Genomic DNA, 11,961 nt, shown 5'->3' on the forward strand with positions numbered 1-11,961 from the left:
TCACGAGAAATGGATGTGCTGCGTCCCAATTCGCTATTTATACTATGCCCTAAAAGTATGTACTCTTTTGTGAAGAAAAAGTACATACTTTTGAGTATGTAGCAGAATAGTAGGCAAGCTTTGGGACATACTACTTCGTCATAGCTGCTTCTTTAACAGATGCTCTGTTGCTTAGTTACGTGCATCCTGTAACTGTTTAAACTACCCTGTCAATCATCTTGTCACAAAATGCTGTACCCAGAATCCTTTGGTGTGATATGATACCAAGTTTAGGGGGACCAGAGGGGGGCCAAGCTTGTTGACACAAGGGCACTTCCCTGGATACAGTGAGTGAGTCTGGTCAACTGTGAATTAGCTGTCATCATCAAAGCTCGTGCAGCCAGCCGCTCTGGAGAAACTGTGATGACTGTAAACCTGCTCGCGAATCACTCTTGCTGTCGCCTACTTTGATGGGCTTTATACTGCTTCAAGTCAGACGCTGATTGATCTGCTCGAATCAAACACAACTTTATGTGCTCTGCAGACGTGCGCCCATGCTCCTCCAATTAATTATCCATTAACGGTTTAAATAAATACGTTTTAAATAAATAAGTCTGGCCTGCCAGAGAAGCACCTTCAACCACTGAGATTAACAACAAATATCACAATATTCTCATCAACCAATGTGGTACCAGTTTCTGTAGTGCTGTCTGTTTAGCTTTTCTTTGCTCGTTTTGTTTTTATATTTGTTTTGCTATCTTTGTATTTTTGCTTTTCTGTCTGTATAATGTCCCAAATAAATTTTGCATTGTTTCCTCTGTTTGCTTCACCTGTTTTTTTTTTGTTTTTTTTTCGTAAAACTTGAAATATATCAAATGCAGAATTTTTGCATGCCAGAAACTAGCCCGATTTGGACGGTTTCTCATGTGGACGTCTGTAAAAAAAAATGTACACAACACCTGTGTACACAGTGATAAAACTCATGGATTCAGAAGGTGATTTATTCACAGTTGAGAAGCGAGTTCTGTGATCCTACGAACCCAGGAACACGTTGCTCACGTGGCTAGTCACATGATTGTCTTCTGTAAATAAAATGAATTTATTTACCAAAAGCATATTTTAGAATATATATATATAATCCTATTTATTATATTTGATTATTTAAATCTCCTGTTTAAAAATAGGAAAATAGACACGCTGTAGTTGTATATAATTATACGCAATGTATATAACTGTATGTAATACACTCACTTCCTGTTTGACGTTGGTACCATCAACTTAATAATGACTTTACAGTGGCCCCAAAAATAATTTAGACACTTAGGGTGTTTTCACATGAAGTATATTTTAAATGAACCAAACTCAGTTCAGTTAGAAAAGAAAACTGCTGTAAGTGACCTCAGTGCTTTTAGTGTTCACAACGTAAACAGGCTGATACAACATATACATATTTGCAATATATCGAAACAAGTGGCCTTTATTTTAACGAAATATAGCACAATCACAATTTTCAATGAAAAACATTTCACAAAATAAAACATGATAATAAATATGATGTATAATAATTATGTCTTTCAAACTGCAGTCCAGAGTCTTTCTGAGAGTCAAGCATTAGTGGAACATGTTTATGTTAATTTGATGAACTACAGCTCTGGTTTATAAACCTGAGCAGAACTGACTTCAAACATCCACTAAAAATTATGTTGAAGCAACCTGGTTAAAAATTTAGTGAAAAAGTGTCTCAGAAAACAGAAGTTAGTTCTAAAAAAGCTCGAGCATCATTTGTTGGCACTTGGTTTGACATGTTGAGTCTAATGCAAAGAAATTCATACATTTTTAAAGGGATAGTTCACCCAAAAATGGAAATACTGTCATTAATTACTCATCCTCATGTTGTACTAAACCAGTAATACGTTCATTCATCTTTGGAACACAAATTAAGATATTTTTGATGAAATCCAAGAGCCGAGACCCTTTATAGACAGCAACATTAACTACCATGTTCAAGACCCAGAAAGATAATAAGAACATTGTTAAAATAGTCCATGTGACATCATTGGTTCAACTGTAATTTTATGAAGCTATGAGAATACTTTGTGTGCAAAGACAACAAAAATAATGACTTTATTCAACAATTCATTCTCTTTTTGTCACTGAATGACTCGGAGAAAAAAATAGCAGATCCAAGTGTAGCTTTATTCTTACAAAAACAAAGAGCAAAAACACTGGCACGAGGTAATCCACAAACAGAACCCAAACACAAAGAAACAGGTAATACTGCAGCAACCAAGGACAAAGTGAGCATGGCATAAATAACAGTGAGCTAACCAACATGATCTCACAGAATTCCGTGTAATGTTCACGGATTTAATTAACCTCCGAATCTGTGGTGGCATCACGGAATCGCCGAAAATTCCGTGATGGGCTCACAGAAAAAATTCTGTGATGGGCTCACAGAAAAAATTCCGTGATGGGCTCACAGAAGTGATACCAATGTAAGTCATTGACAGGCATCAGCCGTGCTCCACGCACGGAAACCCTTAGCATCAATATGCCGACGCGATACTGGGGAATTTATCGTCATCATTATTGTTCAGAACCGGGTAGGTTTAGGGTAGGGGTGGGGTCAGGTACTCCAGTGAAAGTATAACTGCATCGGAGTCATTCTTTTTACGTGGTCCGATGCAGTGCTGGTGTTGAACCAGTGAATCCGTGCATGGACCACGGCTGATGCCTTCTGTGAGCCCATCACGGAATTTTCGGCGATTCCGTGATGCCACCACAGATTCGGGGTTAATTAAGTCCGTGAACATTACACGGAATTCTGTGAGATCAGGTTGGAGCTAACAGGTAAATGATCAACAGCTGGTGGGAATGACACAATCAGTGCAAGGGGTGATGGGAACTGAAGTCCAGAACAAAACAAACAATAATGCAGAAGCGTGTCCTCTGGTGGCTGTCAAGGGCACAGCAGACACTGGCTATGACACTTCTGTCTCGGTCTTTGATGCTCATTCAGGAGAGTGCATGCGTGTGATGCTGCTGACGCAGGAGCCGGTGTCCATCTCTCTTAGTTTATCGTCTGTTTAATCTGGTTCTAATAATTAAGGCTGGGCAAAAAATTGCAATTCATCCTCTCTTTTGAAGTCTTCAAAATGTTTATGAATACTGTTTTATGTAGCTACAGTGTGCATTAGGGGTGTCACGATATACCGGTATTGACAATAACCGTGATATTCAAAGAAACAATTATCGATATCGTGTTAATTTAGTGTGTGACGATATACCGGTATTGGCGATAACCGCAATATTTAAAATGAACAGGACTCTTATGATAACACATGTAAATACTCCAGCGCCAGTACCTGGTTGACCTCCAGGTGGCAGTATTGTGCCTTATCCCTGACACCTGTCAAACAAGAAGACGACGCAGCGCACGCAGCTACTCCGAGGAAAGCCATGTTCAGTTACAGAGTAAATTGTGATTATTGGATTAGTCATAGAATGGGAAATCTTACATTAACCTGTTAACCGAGGTTTTCTGTGTTCATATATTTAAGTAAAGGGTGATTATTTTAATAAGTACCGCGTTTTCTTTACTCGTCTTATTTTTGTATTTGCAGTCAATACGGCCTGTGCGTAACACTTTATTTGTTTGTTCAAATTGTGACGAGCGTCCCGACACTTCATCAGCGTTGCCCTGGAGACAAACACGAAACGCCTGCACCTGCTCATCACGACGGGATCGGCCACACCTGCAACTCGTCAGCCCGCGGCTGCACGATGGGGGAGAACTCCGCTCAGGCTGAAGACTAATGTGTGTTGTCTCTTTCCTTTCCCTTAGAGGCCAGCGAGTGACCGAGCCCGCTCTGACGAGAGCTGCACGCCACATTCACCGCACCACGAGGAACCACATTGAGAGCACCACTTCACGCCAGCCTGCCACCTTTCACCTCGCATCTGCACTTCTTGTTAATAAAAATCCACCATCCGGGGTATTTATTTGAGCTCTCCTTGTCGCGTGATTCTTCCACCCCGTCACAGTGGTGGAGAATGCGGGCATGAACGGAAGTTTCACCGACAAGTGATCTACACATCTCAACCCCAGTTTTTCTTTTTGTTCTCTGCACTTTCAGGTCAGCGAGTACTCCTCCCCTAAGGATGGACGAGCTACTCCAGCAGCTAACCGAAGTCAGCCTGCGCCAACAACAAATTGTGGAACATCTGGCCGCCCGACAGGGCCAGGCTGACCAGGAAATCGCCGCTCTTCGCACGGCCGCCCGCCAGCGCGTTCTGTTACCGGACCCACGCGTACAAGCCGCCCAGCTCTTACCGAAGATGACGGCCCACGACGACGTGGAGGCCTACCTCCAAATGTTTGAAAACACCGCAACAATGGAGGGATGGGATCCGGACGAGTGGGCCCACGCACTGGCGCCGTTATTAACTGGTGAACCCCAGAGAACCTTCTTCAGTTTCCCCACGGCCGTGGCTGAGAACTACGAAGCAGTCAAGAGAGAGATCCTAGCCCGGGTGGGGCTGTCCCCAGTGTGCGCGGCCCAGGCGCTCCACGACTGGACCTACCAGCCGCAACGTCCAGCGAGACTGCAGGTTGCCGAACTGACCCGGCTGGCCCAACACTGGCTATTGGCTGGAGTGCCCACCGCTGCCGAGGTAACGGAACGCGTCATCATCGATCGTCTCCTCAGAGCACTACCGCGTCCACTTCGGCAAGCCGTCGGTATGAGGAACCCCAACACGACGGCTGAACTGGTGGAGGCGATCGAGCTGGCCGAGGCGGCCCATCGACGCGAAGCAGGGGAGAGAGTACCGCCGTTTCCCCGGAGGGTGGCTCCGGAGCAACGCACGCCGGAGGGTGCCTCACGACCAGTAGAGAGGGCGGCGGCTCCCGATGTCCAGGACATGTCGATGCCCACAGCTCCGTCGTCATCAAAAGCCCGAACCTGGTGGGCAGGCTGTGTTCTCCACCGGGAACTTCCACGAGGAGCTCCATCGGCCGAAGTCCGAATCAACGGCCGACCGCATCAGGCCATCCTCGACTCGGGTAGCGCGGTCAGTCTCGTCCAGACCAAGATCCTGCCCCCACTTCACGGAGCCAAGACCGTCCTTCCCCTTACCTGTGTCCATGGAGATACACGGGAGGTGCCCGTGCGACGCGTTACAATCTCTGCGGCACCGGGCGCCTGCCTGGCCACTGGAAGTCGGCCTTGTGAGGGACCTGCCCATAGCGGTGTTGCTAGGACGAGACTGGCCGGGATTCGAGGCCCTACTCCGAGCCGCAACACAGCCTGCCTGCCGTAATGGGGGTCGCTGTTGGCGGCGCAGCACCAGGAGGTCCAGAAGCCGCCCCGTTCTCTTGGCCTCCGACAGCGGGAGAGATGGTGAGTCCCCCTCCCATGATTCTAACCTCTTTTATGATGTGTATCAACAGGTGTCGGGAGGGGGCTCGTTTGGCCAGGCCCAGCGGGAAGATGACCGCTTAAAAAATAGCTGGAACCAGGTCTGTGTCCTAGAGGGGAAAGAAGTTTGGCCAAAGCCCCACCCTCTCCCCCACTTTATCGTAGAGAACGGCCTACTCTACTGTGTCGCTCAGCGAAGGGGGGAGGAAAAAAAGCTATTGGTGTTCCCTCGCTCCAAGACGGAGACGATTCTGCACCTGGCACACGCCCATCCCTTGGCTGGACACCTCGGGGCGGGGAATACCATCAACCGAATTCGGGACCGATTCCACTGGCCCGGCCTAGAGGCGGAAGTACGACGGTTCTGTCAAGCCTGCCCGGAGTGCCAGAAAACCTCGACAAACCGCCCTCCCCCCTCTCCGCTCATTCCGCTGCCCATCATTGAGGTACCCTTCGAGCGGATCGGGATGGATCTGGTAGGCCCGCTGCCCAAATCGGCCCGGGGACATGAACACATCCTCGTCGTGGTAGACTACGCCACCCGGTACCCTGAGGCCATCCCACTCCGAAAAGCCACCGCTAAAAATATCGCACACGAGCTCTTCCTGCTCTTCAGCCGGGTCGGCATCCTGACGGAGATTCTGACCGATCAGGGAACGCCGTTCATGTCCCGGCTAATGGCTGACCTGTGCCGCCTGCTCCGGGTAAAACAGTTGAGGACCACCGTGTACCATCCCCAAACGGACGGACTCCGAGCGGTTCAACCAGACCCTCAAACAGATGCTCCGCGAGTGGCAGCAGAGGACAAGAGGGACTGGGATCAGATGCTGCCCTACGTCCTGTTTGGGATACGGGAGGTCCCCCAGGCGTCCACCGGCTTCACCCCGTTCGAGCTCCTCTTCGGAAGGCAACCTCATGGGCTGCTCGACATCGCAAAGGAGGCATGGGAACAACAACAACCCACCCCACATCGGTCCCTGGTCGAGCATGTCCACGAGATGAGGCACCGGATCGACCGCGTCATGCCATTAGTCCGGGAACACCTGGCCAAGGCACAACAGGCCCAAGCTCGCCACTACAACCGAGCAGCTCAGCCCCGGGAGTTCCAGACGGGCGATCAGGTCATGGTGCTGGTCCCCACCTCCGCTTGCAAATTTCTAGCCGCCTGGCAGGGGCCCTACACCGTGGTAGAGAGGATAAGCCCAGTAACCTATAAGGTACGACAACCGGGGAAGCGGAGCCCGCATCAACTCTACCATATAAACCTCCTGAAAAGGTGGGTGGGGACCCGAGAACAAACAGCCGCCCTTGCCGCCATGAAGCCCGTCGTTGTAGACACCAACCCGGATCTGTCGGCGACCCAGAGGGCTGAGCTGCAACACCTGATCGGTCAGTTCTCGGATGTGTTCTCCTCTGTCCCCGGGAAAACCCAAATAATCCACCATGACATACGGACACCACCAGGCGTAATCATCAAGCAGCGGCCCTACCGGATCCCAGAGGCTCGTCGGCAAGCTATTGAGGACGAGATTCAAGAAATGCTAAAGTTGGGGGTGATTGAACCATCGCGCAGCCCGTGGTCCAGCCCCATAGTCCTGGTCCCAAAACCGGATGGCACCCTCCGCTTTTGTAATGACTTTCGAAGCCTCAACGAAGTCTCCGAATTCGACGGCTACCCAATGCCCCGGGTGGATGAATTATTGGATCGTCTGGGAAGGGCCCGGTACATTTCCACCCTGGATCTAACCAAGGGATATTGGCAAGTCCCCCTCACCGAAAATGCCAAACCGAAGACGGCCTTCTCGACCCCCTCCGGCCACTGGCAGTACCGGACCCTTCCCTTCGGCCTTCACGGGGCCCCAGCCACCTTCCAGCGACTGATGGATGTCATCCTCCGGCCTCACCAACAGTATGCCACTGCGTACCTGGATGATGTAGTCATCCACTCGGAGCGTTGGGAGGACCACCTAGACCGTCTGCGGAGGGTGCTCATAGATCTGCGCAAGGCTGGACTCACTGCCAACCCCAGGAAATGTCACCTGGCGCTCGCAGAGGCCAAGTATCTGGGATTTCGGGTGGGCAGAGGCCTTATCAAGCCCCAAGAAAGGAAAGTGGAAGCAGTGCGAGACGCACCACAACCCCGGACGAAGACCCAAGTGCGAGCGTTCCTGGGGTTGGCTGGATACTATCGCTGCTTCATCCCCAACTTCTCCTCTATAGCTGCCCCCTTGACAGACCTGACCAGAAAGGGGCAGCCCGAGCGCGTTCACTGGACACCCGAGACCGAAGAGGCATTTCAACACATCAAACAGGCGCTCACGGAGGAACCGGTGCTCAGAGCCCCCGACTTCGGCTGCCCCTTTCTGCTGCAAACGGACGCATCCGAGACAGGGTTGGGAGCCGTCCTGTCCCAGGTGCAGGAAGGTGAGGAACACCCTGTCCTATACATCAGCAGGAAGCTGACGAAGGCCGAGAAGAACTACGCGACTGTCGAGAAAGAGGCTCTAGCCATCAAGTGGGCAGTCCTGGAGCTGAGGTACTACCTGCTGGGCTGGAAATTCACCCTGCTAACCGACCACGCGCCCCTTCAGTGGATGGCCAGGGCAAAAGACACCAACGCCAGGGTGACGCGGTGGTTCCTCGCGCTCCAGGACTTCTGCTTCACCATCCGTCACCAGGCTGGAGCCTCCAACTCCAACGCCGATGGACTCTCTCGGCTGTGGTCAGCCTATGCAGGTCTGTCAAGGGTCACTCCCCACCCACCCCCAGTCTCCCCCTTATTGTTGCCTTTTTTTCCCAGGACCAGGACAACGCTTAGGGGGGGGGAGTGTGACGAGCGTCCCGACACTTCATCAGCGTTGCCCTGGAGACAAACACGAAACGCCTGCACCTGCTCATCACGACGGGATCGGCCACACCTGCAACTCGTCAGCCCGCGGCCAGATAAGCCGCGTGAGGCTGCACGATGGGGGAGAACTCCGCTCAGGCTGAAGACTAATGTGTGTTGTCTCTTTCCTTTCCCTCAGAGGCCAGCGAGTGACCGAGCCCGCTCTGACGAGAGCTGCACGCCACATTCACCGCACCACGAGGAACCACATTGAGAGCACCACTTCACGCCAGCCTGCCACCTTTCACCTCGCATCTGCACTTCTTGTTAATAAAAATCCACCCTCCGGGGTATTTATTTGAGCTCTCCTTGTCGCGTGATTCTTCCACCCCGTCACAAAATCTATTATTAACAGTTACACGATTAAAACCGATCTTGAAAAAATGAGCGACCACATTGCTATATTAAACTCTGTAAACTGGTAAGTTGGTCGCAGTGCCATGCACTTAATGCCTCATCTGCGGCCGTTCTAGATGCATGTAACCCTGGGTTAATTTGTTAATATTTACATTTATTTACTACGTTATTTTCCCTTGTGGCTAAAGTGTTTCTGTTTTAAAGAAATGTACCTGTTCAGACATGTCTGTGTCAACAAGTTGTGTTTGATTTAAGGTTATTGTTTAAAGAGTTGACTTAATCCCGCCTAATGTCAAGACAGGCAACTGTGATTGGTTAGCCAGGTTGTCAGTCAAGAGAGGGGGAGACGGAAAAAAAAGGGTGCGTAAGTGATGTTGTCGGCATGAGAACAGAAAATGTGTCACTATATTTGTGAATAACGTAGTCAGAACTGTATTGTTTGAGTGCTAATCAGTATATTATTCTGTTGTGAAGTCAACACGACATCACTAAGAGGTCAACTCGACGCGATTCGGAAGAAATGCTGTTTTAACGCTTGATCGCCATTGCAGTAAACGGGACTAACGTGGATTGCTGGTGAGGTTTATAAACTTACATCAGGTTTATCATCAAAATTAGCGCCTGTGAAAGAGTTAGGTGCATAGAGGAAATCCAGATAGCGCTCCTAATCGCCAAGGGGTTAGGGGTTCCTCTGGCATCGCGGGAGCGTCACGGAGCTCGGCGACTGACCACAGCCTCACGTGGACTGATCTGACGGGTGACGGGATCCTTGAAGTGTATTCAGGTACATTTTGTTTGGTTTATTCGTGCTCTTGAAGAGCGAAGCGGCCATTTTACGTTTCTCTCGGCCTCAACGCACTCAAGCGACGCTTTCAGGCCTGCAACAGGGTTTGTGCTGTGTGCGTGTGTTTGAGTGTGCATGTGTTCGTGTGGTGGGCCCACATTAAGCTATTTTTCTATTTCTGAACAATATTGTTGTTCGATACTCTGTGATTGCTGGAGAGTACATCAGTACTCAGGGTTACATTTGTATTTCTAACTATATCTAAAGTTCTTTACATACTGTATTTATATTTTAGTTTTCCAAAGGATACTGATATATTGGTTTACACTGGTTGGAAACACATTTGTACTTCTCAAGGGAAAGAGCTGAAGTTTCATTTGGAAGAGTGTTTCAGTGAAAACCTCTATTTTGATATTTGTGTAAAAGTTTAACCCTTGAAGTGGGTTGTTGAGGGGGTGAGAAGAGTCAATCAAGCACTGTGTTTGAAGGTAAAAGTTTAGTTATAAGCTGAGAGAACAGGTTTTGATTCATCTTTGATTCCTTCTGTTTATCTTCTTTAGAATTAGTCTGTGTATTTCTGCTACATAGTTTGGTCACTCCAATGTATTGAGAGGTAGTTAATATTCGTGGAAAGTAGTTTACAGAGATCAGAGTTGCACTTTGTAAGTGGTAGTATAACCAGCAGAATCACCGTTTGATTTTAAGTGAAATCACATCGAGAGACACAATCAAAAGGAATCCGGGTTCTAGCGTCAACGGTTCAAACAGGTGAATTCACCTAATACCTGAAGAGGGCGCTACATGCACATTAAAACTGCATGCCTTCAGTGGCGCTGGCACAACTATAGGTTAAAGAGCTTAAAATACAGGTATACAAGTTAACAGGTTAAAGTAATAGTGTAGATGTTAATATGGCAACACTTTACAACAGGGTTCATTAGTTAACATTAGTTAATTGCATTAGTTAACATGATATAAGAATGAGCAATACTTCTGCAGCATTTATTAATCTTAGTTCGTTAATTTCAGCATTTACTAATGTAAATGTAATGTAGTGTTTGTAAACATTAATGCACTGTGAACTAACATGAACAACTGTATTTTTATTAACAAAGATTAATAAATTGTGTAATAAATGTATTGTTCATTGTTTGTTTATGTTAGTTAATACATTAACTAACGTTAACAAATGACAGAGAAAGCCAGAGTCTTGTGCCCTGTGTTTATCAGTATCTTTATGTTTGTTGGGTGAAAAGAAAACTCAATAAACAAAGTAAAAATAATTTGACTGATATCCCCCAAAGTTTTCTATAGATATCGCGATATATCGATACCATGGATTCTTATGGCCACAATAACCGTGATATGAAAAATCTAATATCGTGACAGCCCTAGTGTGCATCTTCTTCTGCTTGTAAAGAAGGTGCAGCGTATGCAGGTTCTACGACTCCTGCTTTAGTAGCATCACACACATGCGCTGTGGTGCTCTCCTGAATGTGCATTAAACACTCACACAGAAGAGAAATAATGCTTAAATAAAGTTTATATTTTTGTTTTCTTTGCACAAAAAAAGTATCCTCATAGCTTCATAGCTGCCTTGAAGGGTTCGGGTTCCTTGCTGTCTATTGAGGGTCAGAAAGCTCTCGGGTTTAATCAAAAATATCTTAGTTTGTGTTCTGAAGATGAACGAAGGTCTTACGGCTTTGGCAGAATGACATCATTTTCATTTTTGGGTGAACTAACCCTTTAAGTGTAACTCAGCTGTCTAAATACTTTAACATATACTTTAAGATGTCATCACATTAAATTTGAACAATAAAGAATATAATCTGCAGTCGGTGCTGATAGTCTTGCAGTGCGCCAACATACAGCTGTTATTGTGCTAATCCTGACACGAGGACCTTTCCTGATCCACCCCACACTTCACTTCCTGTCAATTCTAATCTGTACTGTCTCAATAAAACCAAAACATGCCAGAAAAAGAGAATAGAATCAGCAGTAAGACTAAAGTCACAAACCCTCCTACACACAGCACAACCTGTTGAGATTGATCTTCAACTGAATACAACATATTTGAAACAGAAAACAGAAGAAAGTGTAGAAGAGGGCAGCCAAACTCAGTTCCTGGACGTCTGAAGCTCTGCAAATTTGAGCTGATTTGAGAACTACAGATAACAAGGCTGGAAACACTGCTGGACTGTGGCCCTTCAGAAACTGAGCTTTGCACCCCAGATATAGAATATAATAAAATACTTACGGAGAATGAGAGGCAGTGCACCGGACCCCATACTGACACATTAATAAAAATAACCTGCTGTCCGGTGTCATCTAAAACAGACACTTCCTGTTTAAACAGTCATTTCACACTTCAAGAAGAGATGAGGGAGGAGACGAAACTCTTTACAGAAATAAATGAAGAAATAGGAAGAAAAACAGATCCATTCTAAGATATTGAGCTTCTTTTTTTAGTGCATGCAAGTTGTTAGAGCTCTGTTTCTCTACTTGAAGATACGTTCTTTTAGAATTGTTCTGAA

The 11,961-nt window shown here is 47.3% G+C and overlaps 1 protein-coding gene across 1 annotated transcript in view; it reads right to left on the reverse strand.

Annotated features, from left to right (window-relative positions):
- LOC131544700 (obscurin-like) overlaps nt 1-11,715 on the reverse strand; it is a 30,616-nt gene extending 18,901 nt beyond the window's left edge. The window contains exon 1 of the mRNA XM_058783089.1: nt 11,685-11,715. Coding sequence (XP_058639072.1) covers nt 11,685-11,715 — 31 coding nt within the window. The remainder of the gene's footprint in view (nt 1-11,684) is intronic.
- Nucleotides 11,716-11,961: the final 246 nt, after the last annotated feature.

This window comes from Onychostoma macrolepis, chromosome 07 (genome assembly GCF_012432095.1).
Source record: "Onychostoma macrolepis isolate SWU-2019 chromosome 07, ASM1243209v1, whole genome shotgun sequence".
In the NCBI taxonomy this organism is placed as follows: Eukaryota; Metazoa; Chordata; class Actinopteri; order Cypriniformes; family Cyprinidae; genus Onychostoma; species Onychostoma macrolepis.